Raw genomic sequence first — 16,563 nt, 5'->3', positions numbered from 1 at the left:
ACTTTCTACTACGCAACAACAAAATGGCGGAGCGACCCAAACCAATCTGCCATTATCACAGCAACCACCTGCCACGGCATCCACGACGCCTCCAGTGGTTACCGGCACTGCAACAGCAGCCAGAACCTCGCATCCTGACATTACCATAAAACGAGCCGGATGGCGGGCTCGGTTTCTGCTCTGGGTTTGTTGCGTGCCCATTCAGAACACAGGTGGTTAATATTAGGGACGCAGAAATATCACATCGAGTATCTCCTGCTACAGAATGAAAGACAGATTTAGTCAGTCGCATAGAATATCACTTCTTGTTTACCCAGATGAACCATAATACGAATATCATCACCACTAGCTATTGCTAGCATGGCTGTCGTTGTCACGATAGACTTGAATGACGTGCCATACATAAGAAATAGAGTTAGCAAGTTGAACGACCTGCGAAGACCCACTTTCGGCACTACAAAGATGTACTTGCATGAGTAATCGAAAATCGTTCGTCTGCGCTTGTGGTGAGAAAGCATGGAATCAAGGACCAAAGAAAGATTGCGAGTCAAAGGATCAAAGTTGGAAGTTGGTGACGTGTTTTGTTGGCATCAAGATGACCGCAAACTAGACCGCAAAACTCTACATTGAAGATGAATGAGCCACGCGATCGTGCAAGAACGTATGTACATGAATATTGTTACTGCGTCAATCTTAATTGTTGTTGAAATAGCGGGTCACATACCGCACATACATATAGCTTTGTATACCAGTGGAATAAGAGAAATCATTGTTCTCCGATCATCTGGACATGTGTAAGGTATTGAATTATAGGAGAGGAGCAGTCTGAATAAAACTGTAGCATCTTCAAGATGGTTAATCAGCTTCAGGGACCAGGATTGTGTAAAGCTCACCAACAACAAAATGAGATACCCGAAGCGGATCTCCGAGTCTCGGGTTCAAAAAAGATGGCGATCAATTACACACACTCGCATATGCAATTATCACGACGACCTTCCTTGATTATTTCAGGAGCTCTACTGGATAGAACCAATGGCGTCCGCACTGTATCATGCGAGCTTACTTCAAGGTTGAGATCGTCGAAGAGACAATATGAGAAAACAAGACTTTGGGCGCTTAATCTGCATGCCAGCATGCTCACGCTGTGAATCAAAACACGAGGATACAACATGAAAGACGCACCTGAGGACTGAAATAGCAACATCCCTCCTGATTCAACGCTGCGTTGAATGAAACGTTCACTCCACTGCAGCTCTCACCCTACATGCGTTTCATTTAAATTTAATTCTGGATACGATTTTTTGAGTGAGTGATGGCATTCGTTTGATGGGTCAGAGCTGAAATCGTCCTGTGCTCATTAGGTGACGCCTCCGAGCCAAAATCATGTCTTCAACAGCCACTGCAAAGCAGGACAAACCAGTGATAAAGCCTATCAGAAAGATGTCAGGACACGCGACTGGACTCATCACTGGTATCCTCCGGCTGCCCAGTCGCCGACCGCGGATCCTTACCTCTTCACAAGATGGTTCGATTCGAGTCTGGGACTTGGAGAGCGGTACACAGGTTGGGGGTTCCTGGAAGGACGAAGGAAGTGGAGTAATCCGCACCATCTCATTGTCGCCAGATGGTACGACGGTAGCAAGCGGGAGTGCAGATGGTGCAGTGAGATTGTGGGACATTCACACGGGTAAGGTTGTCAACAAATGGACCGGCCACACAAAACTTGTGTGGTCTGTGTGTTGGAGTCCAGACGGAGGGCGAGTAGCGAGCGGATCCCTGGATCATACATTGAGAGTGTGGAATGCCAAGAGTGGAGACATAATCCTTGGACCAATCAAGGCAACATCAAACATGCCCGTCTTTGTTAGCTATTCTCCCGACGGTACAATGCTTGCGACGAACGGACACCAGCTGAAAATATGGGATGCCAACACAGGCGAACTACTCAAAACAATCGAGGGAAAAGTTTGGCGCATGGCATGGACTTCTGACATGAATGGAAAGACACTTATCTCCATCATTGACGGCGGAATCAAGAAGGTTGATGTTGCTACTTGGACCGAAACTGCTTCTATCAAGGGGCACAGCAGAGTCAATTATATTTCATTATCTGTAAATGAGCGCATCCTCGCAAGCGCATCAAACCAGAAAACAGCACGACTATGGGACCTCGAAAACGATAAGATAGTCGGGCCACCCCTCTACCATGAAGGGATGGTGGGAGACGTGGTATTTTCTGGAGATGGAAGGTTCCTCGCCAGTGGTTGCGACGACGGCCGCATATACACATGGGACGTATCTGCCATCATCAAAGAAGCTGGTCTCGATAGCCTCTTGTCGGACAATGTAAGCTCTGATGCATCCCAATCTCAATCACACTGACAACATATCTTTCAGGTGGTATGTTGTGTCAAGTCTCTCCGCCAACCTTAGTACTCACTAATCTTGTCATCGCAGAATACTGTCAACAAATCAATGTCGAATGTATTTGATATTTTCTTTGACCTGCTGCATGACTTTGAGTATGTGCACCCTAGGCTGATGCTACACGACGACGAGCCCCGAAAATTGAAGGCCATCGTCGCATACCCCAAGGGTTTTTTAATGATGTATGTGACCCCATATATAATTTCTGTTGCGGTTCCTTTAAGAAATACGCTAACAGTCCTTGCCATCACGCGGGCCCAATGCCGCACCACGCCAATCTCACACCCCTCTCAGCTGGGCTCAAAATCTCATATCTGGTATGGTACGCAGACGAGATGGATCAAACGTCCAGTTGCCACCAATAGTCGAGGTCCCGTTAACAGCGGGCAAGCCTGTGCGTTTTTTACTTCTAAATTCTTTATCAGTGTCTCATGTCGACGCAGAGAAATTATCATGCAACAAAGAAGCCCTCTGCAAGTTCCTCTCGACCTACCAAACCTCCTACCACGCAGCAACCAAGCGGAGGAGCGACTCAAAGTAATCTGTCATCATCACAGCAACCGCCTGCCACTGCCACGGCATCCACCACACCTCCCGCAGTAACTAGCACTGCAGGGGTGGCCGGCACAAGACATGATATTACCATACGACAGGCTGGATGGCGGGCTCGTTTTCTTCTTTGGGTTTGCTGCGTGCCAGTTCACCAAGCAGGTGGTTAACTTCAGGGAAGCGATGTTTCCGTTTGCAACTTTTGGTGCTCCTCAAAGTCAGGCTGTCGTTGCTGTATAGTACATGTGACTTGGACCACTCCACCAACGCGTAGTATTGTGCGAACCAATATTGATGAAGTGTCACTTCGGAATTCGACGAAGCCGTTTGTAGTAGGTGACAGAATGGAATTTGTCCAAGGTTGCCTGGAGCATTCGAGGTTGAGGTGATTACACCCAAAGGCAAAGACAGTCTGCAGCAGGCTGCAAGGGTATCTGTCAAAGACCTCATCATGCCCGTGCTGATTGGTGTCAATCCCCCTGAATGCCTCGCAAAGCAGAGGGTAATCACAAAGATCACATTCTACGAGAAACCTGGTATGCACCGAGTGGACTACCCTGCAATCATCAAACAGATATCAGAGGCGCGTCCTCTCTTTCTCCCGTCACTTCCTGAAGAGCGACGATACTGAATATCACCATGATAGGAAATTGCAAATACTGCATGCCTCGCGCTGGAAAAATTTGTTCTGCATATCGTCCGCAGCGCATGCCTCGCATCTGATGTCATCGAAGTCGTGATAACACGATCACAGAAGCCCAGTGCATTGTCTTTTGCTCACTCTTCTGGTGTTGAGATCACTCATTACCGCGATGCGTTCTGATGATTGTGATGGTTGAACCGCGTAGGAAATGTGTGTAACCAAGCTAGGATAGCATTAACACACTCATGCATGTCCGAATAGTCAACGCTTGGTACGACTTCCGGTCTAGACACATGTATGAATGCATGGTGTGGCTTTACCTAGTGATGGCCTGCATGTCAACTCCGTCAACATCACGGCATTAGAAGGATACCAAGAAAAAGCTGTGATTACTTCTACATGAGACTATGTCTTTCAACAGAAGTGGCTTCTACGACGGAACAGTGTCTAATAAAAGGTACACGACACCAAGGAAGGATGATGCTGATGTACACGCTAGGACAAGGGCAACGATCCAGGCAGTCTTAGCCCGTCCAGCTTGGGCTGCAGTCTCGATGATCACAGTGTACGCTGCGCCTCGCCTGCTAAATACGCTGGAATTACAGAAACATCTATCATAGAAGTTGGAATACTGAAATATACATGCCAAGACCACCAAAAAAAAGTTGATAACGGCCCACAGTTTGCCCATCCATCGCAGGAAGTGTGACAACGCCAGAGCAACACGTGCAGATAATGATTTCCGATGGGAATAAGCTGCGGAGTAGTGGGCGAGAATACTGGACATCAAGAGCATCATCCAAATCAAAGTCGATATGACTCCGTAAAGGAGATAACCCATAGCTCGACACCCCATTTCCTACCTGACGTTAGCCAACAAACCACAGGCATACAGGAAGAAACACACTGTTGTAGGAGTGAACCAGCCCACCAGAAGAGCTGCTCCGACTGTTCCCCATTGTAATGCAAGCGAAGCGCAGGAAGCGATAGCCATTCTTGTGAACACGCCAGGTGCCCAGTGGCTGCTCTGAGCCTCGCCGGGTTGCGCGCAGTACATGATGGGATCTTGGCAGGACTCGCGGTCGTCGGTGTCTCGGGTAGTGTCAGACTGGATGGCAGTGTCAAACTCTGCACGCTCACTCCCAAGATCAGAGGGAAGACTATGAGCCTTCTCTGATGCCACTTTGAACACCAGGCAGATGGTCTCTGCTGTAGATGCCCATCGCAGCGAACGCGAGTAATTAAATATTGGAGGGGTGAGGAATTCGTCTGGGGACATGACATCCTCCTCCTTAGCAGTGATTGCTAAAGCTCTCCGGGATGATGCAAGTGGCATTCTTGTACGAATATCTGCTGCTCCTGTGCGCAAAGCGTGTTTGTCTGCACGCTCATAAGCCGCTTGTAAGCGATTGAAATCGCATTTCGGGGAGAGCTGTAGCCATCCGACGACTATTGGAATTAACCACAGCCACATTGAGCCAGAGGCCTCTCCATTGGATTGAACGTCTGCGTAAACATCCGATAGTGAGTTGGCTACGGTCAGGATATAGGCGATAATGACCCATGCAATGGAGGTTGCGGACGCAATGGACCACGTATGGGTGTAGTCAACAAATTCAGCGAGACATTTCCACCAGGAATCGTTTTCCGGAAGGGCAATGAGGGAGTATAAGTGTGTGCGGTCAGGATGAAATCTTAGTGGGACTTGCTGAAGGCTGCTCAAGATGGAGACCGCGAAACGTGAATTAGGATGGTCTACCGAGTGATTAAATCGGCGGTTGATCCAGCGAGAATTAAGGAGGGTGATGAATAGAGAGTAACCAGCAAGTGCCGGTGACCCAACAGTTAACAGAGCAGACATGAGATTGTCGACCCTGTACTGTGCCCCAAAGGGAAGCTGCGAAATCAGTGCAAGATTTGGCAGCAGCCACGCACTAAATTCTTGCGAAAACACAGACCACTGGAAAGGTTCCTGTCCAGTCCCGCAGTGGGATGTGCACAACGAGTAGCTGATCGATGTCGCATTAGCAACACTCGACACAGGATGTCCGTCACTGTCGAGTAAACCAGATAAATTTTTGGTAGCATTTGCACTCTGAATGATGTCGTTGAGACACTGGGTAAAGTTTACTCCAGCGACTATCATGACAGCGTGCACCAGTAGCAAGAGACCTGAGCGGAAGGAATGTATGAAAAAAAAGAACACGTAGTCCACTCATTGCACTTACATGCTTGAGAGCCTTTGTGGAAGTGCATGTAACCGCATCGTTTATGCAAGGTAGCTGAGAAAACTATAAATGATTCGGCCCACTGGAAGCACACTCCACTGCCTTGATAATTGCAGAAATGTCTCACCAGAATTTGGCTACTCTTGAGGGTCGCCAATTAGGGCAGGCGGCGTTTTGTTCGATGACTTATTTGAAGGCAGTGCAGTGTTATCGTGAACGTGCAATATGGAAATCGCATGTACATGTGCAGAGCAGCATCCTGAGATAATCATGACTATGAAGACCGAACCTACGTATGCAAGGTGGGTGTCAGCGACCCCAAGGGAACAATAGCGAACAGCATTTTCGATCAGGAAAATTTCAAGTTGAAGGCAGAGTAAAGCAGGACATCACACACCATATTTGAGTCATTACGTTATAAATCGTGGCATGATCTTGGATACAACAAGCAAGACCATTACTCGTCTTTGGACGTCGATGCCAGCAGCAGTACGTGACCTCTTCACATGAAAAGATAGAAGCCTAGCAGAAGTGAGACTCCAGCTGCAGCTACTTTATGCGGTGCTTGAGAAACGTGGTCTCTATACCAACTATCAATAAGTATGTCTTCGACAGAAGCAAATTACATACCGTAGGTTAGATATCGCGGGGCTCGATCGCCCACAGCCGGTCTTCGTTTGATTGGATCAATTTAATCTGGGCATGCTCCGCAAGAAGTTTCAATCCCAGGATATCTAGCCCAGAGTCCGCCCCGGTCTGACATCTCCACTTGCTGTGGTAACACCCAATCAAATTAGAACAGTACTTACTGGTGTTGACATCGGTCCTGTGCACGCAGTCATACTATGGAGAATGCCTTGGACCAATATGACCTGAGCCATCCAGGCCTTCCTCAATGATATTGGTATGTAGTATCCCCGCGCAGTCAACGTTTTCACCCTACTGGCGTCACAGTCCATTTCAATGTTCACCGGCGGGCTTGTCTTGACAGGAGCATACTAGACGACACCTTCCGTATTTTGAACTTTGACGGTTTGGTTCAAACACCAACTTACACGTTGGTAAGGATCCCAAGGGCTTACTTCCACAACCGCATCTAGCATGGCTGGTATATGTATGTACCCTCGCACCTGTTGGATGTTCTAAGCTAATCTCACAATGTGCAGAGCTATACCACTTACTGTCTCGAATCAGAAGGACTTGAATGCTTGAAACTTGAGAGATGGGTGGTGTGACTGGAAGGCGCGAGTCGGTTTGACTGGCCTGGTTCATACTATCTAAGTACTCGAGCAGAAGACGAAGCCGCGAACGAGTCAAGTATACAAGAACTTTGGAGAACATTCTAGTCGACAAAAACACGACAGAGTAAATGAAAACGAAATAGCTGGAGCGCAAGAATATATCATGGTCATTTTTTCAACAGGATGGAGGATCGCATATCAATAACTTGTAAATATGTACCAGACGACAGCAATACGACGTAAAACTACACACCGATATGAACAAAAACCATCCTCTGCTCGAGCGGCACTTTAGTCTTTACGACGTGCGTAGCACGGTTCAGTGCCCAAGCTGCCTTCGTACAGTCCATGACACCACCACTAGTAGTGAGTGTCGCAGCCACCTGGCATAGACAGTTCAAATCTTTAAGAGCCTTCTTGAACGTTAATGCACTCAGAGGGAAGAGACACAGGAATGTGGGCTTGTTCGATAGTAAGACCATCAGATGTAATGCCGATATATCAATGGGTGCGAAGAAACTACAGTTCCAGAAAAGAAAGTTCGGGCGCTTGATCTGCACAGCCTGTGCCAATCAGTGAAGCGAACAGCTAGAATATACACCTGTAGACGCCTTGATGGCGAACACCCAACCGAATTGAGTCTACATCGAACGATACGTAACTCCATCGCACCTTTCACACCGCACTCATCTTTTCCTCTGAGTCCGAGTAAGTGATCATCGGGTGTGTGCAGCTCTTGAAGGTAAGAACTGACCTGTGCTTGTTAGGTGAACTCCTCAAGCCAAATCATGTCTTCGTCAGCCCTTGCGAACCGAGAGAAACCAGCGGCGAAGCCCCACCACAAGATGGAAGGACATACGGGTACAATCTGTGGCATCTTAGGCCTGCCCAATAAACAGCGGATAATCACCTGTTCAGCTGATGGGTCACTTCGAGTCTGGGACTTGGAGAGTGGAAAGCAGGTTGGGAGTGCCTGGAAGGATGAAGGAAGCGAATTTAAAGGGGTGCTGGCCCTAGCACTATCACCAGACGGCAAGACAGTAGCAAGCGGTGGTCAAGGTGATACAGTGAGATTGTGGAACATTAACACAGGCAAGGTAATTAAAAAATGGACGGGAGACACGGACAAAGTGCAGTCTGTCGGCTGGAGTCCAGATGGTCGTCGAGTAGCAAACGGATCGTTCGATGGGGCAGTAAGAGTATGGGATGTTGGAAGCGGAGAAACCATCCTCAAAGCAATTGAGACAGGGCAAGGGAACATCGTATGGGCAGTTAGCTACTCGCCTGATGGGAAGAGGATCGCAACAGGTGCGGACGGACTGCAAGTCTGGGATGCCAACACTGGTAAACTACTCAAAACACTTGGAATCACTGTCGCGTGTTTGGCGTGGGCCTCGGGTGGAAGCTTACTTATCGTCGGGTCACTCAACAAGATCAAGACATTCGACACTAACACTTGGACTGGAATCGCCGTTCTGGATGGGCATGAAAGACTTATCAATGCAATTTCATTATCTCCGAACGAGCGCATCCTCGCAAGCGTGTCTGATGATAACACAGCGCGAATATGGAATCTCAAAAGCAATGAGCCCATCGGCCCACCCCTCCGCCATGAACGCGAGGTAAGATGTGTGTCCTTTTCTGGAAAGTTCCTCGCCACGGGCTGTTACGACCATCATGTATACACATGGGATGTGTCTGTGATTGTCAAAAAAGCTGACCTCGATGACATTCTGTCAGAAAATGTAAGTTTGGATACATTTCATCATCATACCGCTGACAATGGGTCTGCTCATACGTCCTTTAGGTAGTACGTTGCATCAAGTCTCTTCGACAGCATTGCTTGATACAACCAAACTTCATTTATCACAGAATGCTGTCAACAACTCGGTGTTGAATGTGTGTGATGGCATTTCTTGGCAAATTTATTGCTTTTAAACATGGAAACCTTAGGCTGGACGACGAGCCATGCAAATTGAAGGCGTTCGTCGAGTACCCCAAGGGTTTTTCGATGATGTACGCTATCTTTATTCATAATTCAGCGGTTTCATTAACCAATATGTCAGGAGTTCTCGACATCGCACGGTCACCACACGGTCCACACTGCAGCACCACGTCAACCCACCAACCCTCTCAGCTGGGCTCAAAAATTTATGCCTGGCATGTTACGCAGACGAGATGGATCGGACGTCCGTTCGCCACCAATAGTTGAAGTCCCGTTAACAGCGGGAAAGCCTGTGCGTATTTTTGTTCTAAGTTCTTTATCGATGTCTGATGTTGACGCAGAGGAATTATCATGCAAGAAAGAAGCCCTCTACAAGCTCCTCTCGACCCTCGAAACCTTCTACCACGCAGCAACAAAGCAGCGGAGCGACACAAAGCAATCCGCCATCTTCACAGCAACCACCGTCCATTGCCACGGCATCCACGACGCCTCTCGCAGTTACTAGTACTGTAGGGGCGACCGGCACAAGACATGATATCACCATACGACAGGCTGGATGGCGGGCTCGTTTTCTGCTTTGGGTTTGCTGCGTGCCGGTTCAGCAGGCAGGCAGTTAATCTTAGGGAAACAATGTTGATGTTTGCAACTTTTGTTGCTCTAAGAGTCAGCCTCAGGCTGTCATTGTTGTATAGTATGTGCGAACCAATACCGTTCAAGTGTCAATTCGGGGTTGGATGAGATGTAATTTGTCCTGAGTTGCCTTGAGCGTGGAGTTCACCTGTGAGATCCTGAGATCTTTGGTGGTGGCTAGTCGAGGTTCTACTAGTGCAAAAGGACTTGAACGCTTAAAGGATCGTATGACCGGAAGGCACGAGTCGGCTCATACTATCCAAGTGCTCAAGCAGAAGACGAGGCTGCACACGAGTCGAGTACACGAGAACTTTAGTGAACATTCTAGTTGACAAAAATACAACAGAGTATACGAAAATGAGATAGCTGGAGCGCAAGAATATATCGAGGTCATTTATACAACAGGATATCACGAAAGAGGATCGCATATCAACTTGTGAATACGTACTAGACGACAGCAATACGACGTAGAACTACACACCGATATGAACAAAAACCATCCTCTGCTCGAGGGGCACTTTAGTCTTCACGGCGTGCGTAGCACGGTTTAGTGCCCAAGCTGCCTTCGTACAGTCCATGACACTATCATCCTTCAAATCTTTGAACATATTCTCGTAGAAAGATTCGACAACGTGTTTTGCAACAGAATCGTCGACCTCCCACAGCGTGCCAACGACGCTCTTGAACCCCGAAAACTGGAGACCAGCTGCAAGATGAATGACTTCGTCAGGCGTCTCTTCATCGCCAACGGCGGTATGACAAGCGGATAAGAAGGCAAACTCGGCGCGCGGAATGTCTCTCTCCATGATATCGAGCAGCGTAAGACGTTCGTCTCTCATGACGAAATGCGAATGGTAAGGCTGCATACGGTCCTGCTTGCCATGACAAGCGAGGTGCACCCAGGTGTTCTGCTGCAAAGCTTCGAGTGCACCTGCTTGTGTGGCTGTGTCGCCTGAAATAGTGGTGCGGTTGATCGTCGCAGGGGCGAGCTTATGAACAAGCTCGAGCTCGCTGTCGACAGCCAAGAGTGCCTTGCCTTTCCCTGCACCCGTTTGACCCTGTCCGATTGTCACGAAGGACGGAGTGACACGCCTCTTCATCATCTGTCTAGACCTGACCAGAGCCGAAAGTGTCGGCGTGTAAGAGCAGATGTAGAGATCTTCCAGACATGGCTCCTTAGAGCGATCTGCGTTCGTTCGAAACGGGTGAGCTGCATGGAGAGGAATGGATGTGAAAGCTGCAGTTGGACACAGCCAGATTCGAGAGTGGAATTTTAGTTTCAGACCATGCTGGAGGACATTGACGATGGGTAGCATGATTTCGTCCCATACTGTCCGCAAGAGGACTATTAGATCGTTCCGCGGCACTTTGGGGCCCATTTTGGATGCGTCTCGTATTGCCCTGGCGAAGCGATCCTTGAGATTGATCAACTCTGCGAGAGCGACAGACGGCAGGGGAACATGATGGGGGTCTCCTGACATCGGGACAATGATGGCGCTGCGCGAGTATTGACTCGCGATGAGAATGATGACCGGGCCATAGCGTGCTGCTGCTTGCAGGTCTTCGTAGGATGGTGGGAGCAGGAACCGCGAGAACGCCCGAAGATCACGTATCTCAGCTACCACAGCATCCCACTGCCTTGTAAGTCTCCTATACTCTGTTGCCGCCCGATCAGCAGTAACTCCGTCTGTGCTGGCTACAGAACACTGAGCATCGGACAGGTGTTTGCTGAGATGTAAGAACTTATGAGCTAGTGCGGGACTGATAGACTCGAGGTCTTCGAGCGGCGTCCTGAGCCGCGATGCTAGCGACCACTGCTGGCCACGGCCCTGTTCCATCAGCTCGACTGCCCGTCGTAGATTGTCACGATGTATGGCACATGAGGCTGCATCTACAGGAAGTGACTGTGCACCACCAAAAGCGGCTGCTGCCTCACGCCGTGAGATGATCGACGATCGCGTCATCACGTGGCTGTCGAAAAGCTCAAAGCACATTTGGTATGCTTCGAGGGCAGATTCATGTTGATAGACTTCTGCTTAGTGAGCCCAGTCGATAGCGTGCTCGATGCGCCGAGGAAATCCTTGAGTAGGGTGTCCTGATGCGAGTCTGAAGTTCTCCATGGCGAGCGACAAGTCAGCAGGGTCATGCAGAATCTGGTAACGAAACAGATATGCCTTCTGCAGCTGTATGTAGCTGGAACACATGGCCGGGTGCAATGAAGACAGAACCGCCAATGATTCTTGGCAGAGGTTGATGGCCTCCTCAACATCTTCATTCTTTCCAGTCTGCGTGAAACGAGAGCAGAGCGCCGAGCCCAAATTTCGAAGAGTCACATGGTGCTTTGGACGGTCAGGGCGCTTTAACTGAAGGGATTCGCGATACAGATCAATGGCCTCGTTAAGATCCTCCCTCACATGCGATTTGTGGTATCTGATGTTGAGGGCAGTGGCAAGGTTGCTAAGTGTGGTGTCACGACGTGGATGCCCAGGTGGGCGCAACGTCAGTGCCTCGCGATAGAGGCTGACAGCTCGGGTGATGTCATCAATGTCGTCGCGTTTGTAGAAACGGGTGATGAGGGTGAGCCCTAGATTGCTCAATGCGATATCACGAGATGCGTGCCCAACAGGGCGCAGGCGCAGCGCTTCTTCCTGCAAAGAGATAGCCTCATCTAGGTCATTAGGTTTGCCTTGGTGCTCGAAGCGGAGCACGAGTGAGAGGGCCAAATTGTTCAGGTAGTCACCATGGCCCTCGGGGTACAGAGACATGGCTTCACGATCGAGTTGTATGCTCGTGTCAAGATCATCAATGTTGCCGTGTTGTGTAAAATGTGATCTGAGAGCCATTGAAAGTTTGTGAAGTGCTCTTGGACGGAGTTGATGGCCCAGAGGACAGAGCTTGAGGACGACTCGTCGAAGGTGGATGCCTTCATCAGATGCTATTGGAAGATTGTTGAATGCGCTGATCACATAATCGACACCATTTGGGCCTTCCGCGATGCTACGAAGGTAGGTGCCTTCTGGACAGAGAGGTAGTAGCTCATGATAGAACTGGGCAGCTTCGCGGATATCGGCAGCAGTACTGTTCTTCTTGTGGCGCCAAATCAGCGCTGCGGTGAGATTATATAGAGATAAGGGATGATCGGGATGGCGCTGCGGACGCAATGCAAGGGCGTCGCGGAAGAGAGAAGTGGTAGTATCATTATCTTGAAGGTGGTTGCGAATATATCCTTGAAGACGCGCATACGCAAGGTTGGTGAGAACCGTCGCGTGGTCTGGATGGCTGACCGGACACTGGTCCAGGACCAACTGAAGATGTTCTACAGCAGCGTTCAAGTGAGAGACATTCTCGCTTGTCACATATTCAACCAATCGTGCGTGGCCCGCATCTGTGTCTCGACCAATCTCGCAATCTATGAGGGACTACAGTTGGTGTTCTATCAGCAAAAGCTAACAGGACATAGACCAGTGTCACTCACACCAGACAGTGCGCTGTTTTGATTTTGGCAAGCATGCATAACGGCAATCTTCAGGGTGAGGGAAGGGTGGACATCACGAACAGGTAGGAAGGAGATATCTACAATGTGTTAGTATATGAGCGCGAATGAGGAGCCAATCACTCACCAAAAGATTCATCTCCATGACTGAGTAACTCATCCCACGACAATTGAAGTTTCCCAATGGCCTCTCCACTGCCTAGCATTCGATCGGCCTCATAGGACGCCCTGATCTCCACTGAGAATACATGTGACGCCCGCGATGATCTATAAACCAAAGATCAGTTCTCGAATCGCGCCCGAAGTTACAAATGACTTTACAAGGTCACAGTATCGCCCCACACTACTGATTTTTCGGATGATAGGACTTTGAGGGCTGATTTCCAGCGTCCCCTCGAGTCGACATTGATGGACACGTAAATGCCAGCAGGAAGGCGCTGAGAAGGGACTTGAAGATTCTTTCCGCTGACGACTGTAAATAGAACGTAAAGATCACGAACCAAATGCAAAGGTAGTATGGAGTGACCTACTTTCGAGTCTGATATGTCGTTCTCCTAGACTACTACGAGTGATTGCAGGACGAAACAAACGACGAACGGCACGCAGCATCGAAAATTGAGAATGAGTGGAACTGTGGATGGGGTTTGACTGAGAGGGAGAGAAGAGGTTGAGGGTTCAGGTCATGCTTCACGTGTATTTCACGTTGTCGAGGGGTGTTCGGCACGATAGACGCTGGTATGATTGCACCAAGCATTGGAAATCGAGACCACCAACCAGAATTGTCGGAAGAATCTGTGCTGTAGAAGTAGACGATGTCATTATCAGTTTTCAGCTGAAAGTGGTCCGCCAAGGTTGAAGGGGACATGCGAGACTCAGAGTGACTTGTGTTCATTGTTGTTCCTGGACTTGTATCATGGAGTCGTACTACTCAGTTAGCACACAAATGCAAAATATAGAATAGAGTATATTTCGTAAGGTAATTGCCAATGCAAGTAATAGTCAAACCGAAGACAGTGCGCAAAGAAAACCAATGATTCTATACGACTTGTCCGATTGAGCTGCCAGTACATGATCTTACCTGCACCGAGGGATAAGAATCATCGACTTCAAAAGCGAGGACGCAACCAGCTGTGTGCCCGTTCGGCGGAGATGATTAATGATCGAAGTATTCAGGAAGTTGTGACCGCTGCCGGATTCACCCATCGGAGAGTTGCGCCAAGTGATATCGAACCGAGCTAATTGACCTCGCAGCAGAGGAACATCAACTATATGTAGCACTGCAGGAACTGCATGAACAGGCCAGCAGGTCCATTGCGTATGGAAGCGCTGAAGGTGATGGAAACATGTTAATGGCATGTTGGCCGAGGACATGGTTATTGGGGATGGTGTGCCTTGAGACTAGAAAATGAGCGGGGCTAGAGGAGCGGGCCGTTGCAGTAAACATCTGGATGTCCGAAGAGTATGGGCTTCGACGATGGAGAGGGGAGGTAGGGTTGATGGAACAGGTAGGTGACCTTCGAGTCAATTGTAAATGGACGTCGACTCCGGGGCGGTTCCTTGAGGTGGTGCGGATGATAGTACGTACGGATGCCGCGAGGGAGGGCAGACAGCGTCATGGTGATCATGAGTATTTCAGAATGATCGCAGCAGGGGACTGGTCCAAGGTTCAGGATCTGAGAAACTTTTGACGGAGTTTCCCGAGCGGCAGCTACTCCACCACCGATGTCGTGCTCGTCGACAACATCCAGCTCACGGCAAATATTGGCGCAAATTTCAGGGAACGCCTGCGCGAATAGCGCGTCTCCATCACCGTCCACCTCCATCTCAAACCCGCCTTCCTTGACATATCCGGCCAATCCGACAAAACGTCGTAGATTCTATCCACTATGGGCATCTCACCAAAGCCGTTTCAGCGCTCTCGGCATCTTATGCAGATGTTCGTGCACTTGTGCATGAGGTCACTCAGAAAGCATTCGCTCTGGCTGGAGAGAATGTGGACGCTGCGTGTGTCGTCATCGGCCTTCCTAAGCAGATTTTACTTGCGAACGACTTTGAGGTTGAGCTGATAACACCTAGATGCAAAGACTGTTTGCAGCAGGCTGCAAGGGTGTTTGTCGAAGACCTTGCCATGCCCGTCCTGATTGCTGTCAATCCCCCCGAACGCCATGCAAGGCAGAAGGTGATCACAAACATCACATTCTACGAGAAATCCGGTATGCACCGAGTGGACTACCCTGCAATCATCAAAACAGATATAAGAGGCACGTACTCTCTTTCTCCCATCGTTTACTGAAGAGCGACAATACTGAATATCAGCATGTCAGGAAATCGAAATACTGCATACCCCGCGCTCGAGAAGTTTGTTCTGCACGTCGTCCGCAGCTCATGTTTTGCATCTGATGCTATCGAAGCTGTGACAACACGATCACAAAAGCCCAGTGCACTGTCTTTCGCTCACTCTTTTGGTGTTGAGATGACTCGGTACCGTGATGCGTTCTGATGATTGTGATAAAACTATGTAGGAAGTGTGTGTAACCAAGCTCGGATAGCATCACTCGCATACTCATGCATATCCGACCAACCCTTGGCACGACATCAGGTCTAGACATGTATATGGATGCTTGGTGTGGCCAACTCCGTTAACACCAACTATGTAGAGAAAAAATCAACTTCATTAGCTTGGCAGGCGGAAATACGCTCTCACTCCCAGCTTCAACAGAGGCAAATTACATGCTGTAGGTTAGACATCGCGGGACTCGAGAATAATGCCTATAGCCAGTCTTCGTCTGATTGGATTGACTTCTAGGCATTCTAGGTAGAAAGTTTCAATCCTAGGATACTGATTGCTAGCCCATCCGTCCCGGGCCAACATGTGCTAATCGTACAGTGCACCCAATCAAATAAGAACAGTACTTCCTGGTATTCCCATCAATCCTGCGCTCGCAGCTGTGTAGGCGGAGAGTATTGCGGCTGAGGTGCCTTGGACCAATATGATCTTGGCCATGCAGACTCTCAATGATATCGGTATGTAGTAGTATCCCCGCGCAATCAACATTTTTACTCCACTGGTATCACAGGCTATGTCGATGTTTCACCAGGTGGGCTATTCGATTGATTTCGTGTTCTGAACTTGGACAGTTTGGTTCAAATACCAGCGAATAAAATTCACTTATATGTTGGTAAGGATCCCCAGGGCCTACTTTCACAACCGCGTCTAGCATGGCTGGTACTCGCACCTGTTTGATCTCCTAAGCTACACTCACTGCCCTGAATCTATTCGTCCGGAATACTGACAGCCACTCCCACGTCCAGCTGCAGTTCCTGCACATGCACCAATCGTAAAATGCCTGACAGCAGCGACAGGCTCACCAGTGAATGTATCCGCCGCAAAGAGAAATCACAACTTC

The 16,563-nt window shown here is 49.0% G+C and overlaps 5 protein-coding genes across 5 annotated transcripts; 2 read left to right on the top strand and 3 right to left on the bottom strand.

The window, feature by feature from the left end:
* Nucleotides 1–1,383: 1,383 nt before the first annotated feature.
* On the top strand, nt 1,384–3,799 carry BJ212DRAFT_1480733 (quinon protein alcohol dehydrogenase-like superfamily; the record flags this gene model as incomplete). The annotated part of the gene is made up of 6 exons (XM_041340138.1): nt 1,384–2,346; nt 2,458–2,484; nt 2,538–2,609; nt 2,666–2,821; nt 2,871–3,026; nt 3,623–3,799. 6 exons carry the CDS (start codon nt 1,384–1,386, stop codon nt 3,797–3,799), a joined length of 1,551 nt encoding a protein of 516 aa, XP_041193440.1.
* A 56-nt stretch (nt 3,800–3,855) lies between these two features.
* On the bottom strand, nt 3,856–6,279 carry BJ212DRAFT_181309 (uncharacterized protein). The gene is made up of 3 exons (XM_041342577.1): nt 5,848–6,279; nt 4,527–5,791; nt 3,856–4,478 (listed from the first exon to the last, which is right to left on the bottom strand). Exons 1-3 carry the CDS (start codon nt 5,873–5,875, stop codon nt 4,050–4,052), a joined length of 1,722 nt encoding a protein of 573 aa, XP_041193439.1. The 5' UTR covers nt 5,876–6,279; the 3' UTR covers nt 3,856–4,049.
* Nucleotides 6,280–6,483: 204 nt separating this feature from the next.
* BJ212DRAFT_1299593 (uncharacterized protein) lies at nt 6,484–7,570 on the bottom strand (the record flags this gene model as incomplete). The annotated part of the gene is made up of 5 exons (XM_041332887.1): nt 6,484–6,603; nt 6,657–6,845; nt 6,903–6,952; nt 7,029–7,175; nt 7,342–7,570. The coding sequence occupies 5 exons, from the start codon at nt 7,568–7,570 to the stop codon at nt 6,484–6,486; spliced, it is 735 nt and encodes a 244-aa protein (XP_041193438.1).
* Nucleotides 7,571–10,051: 2,481 nt separating this feature from the next.
* Nucleotides 10,052–14,979, bottom strand: BJ212DRAFT_1587555 (CHAT domain-containing protein; the record flags this gene model as incomplete). Its single annotated transcript, XM_041342410.1, has 8 exons — nt 10,052–11,665; nt 11,825–13,082; nt 13,139–13,236; nt 13,284–13,423; nt 13,478–13,628; nt 13,754–13,953; nt 14,235–14,391; nt 14,742–14,979. 8 exons carry the CDS (start codon nt 14,977–14,979, stop codon nt 10,137–10,139), a joined length of 3,771 nt encoding a protein of 1,256 aa, XP_041193437.1. The 3' UTR covers nt 10,052–10,136.
* Nucleotides 14,948–15,911, top strand: BJ212DRAFT_1353866 (uncharacterized protein). Its single transcript, XM_041335608.1, has 2 exons — nt 14,948–15,417; nt 15,481–15,911. The coding sequence occupies exons 1-2, from the start codon at nt 15,285–15,287 to the stop codon at nt 15,654–15,656; spliced, it is 309 nt and encodes a 102-aa protein (XP_041193436.1). The 5' UTR covers nt 14,948–15,284; the 3' UTR covers nt 15,657–15,911.
* Nucleotides 15,912–16,563: the final 652 nt, after the last annotated feature.

Source organism: Suillus subaureus, assembly GCF_016647635.1.
Source record: "Suillus subaureus strain MN1 chromosome Unknown BJ212scaffold_15, whole genome shotgun sequence".
NCBI lineage: Eukaryota > Fungi > Basidiomycota > Agaricomycetes > Boletales > Suillaceae > Suillus > Suillus subaureus.
This window is presented reverse-complemented; position numbering and strand designations above follow the sequence as displayed.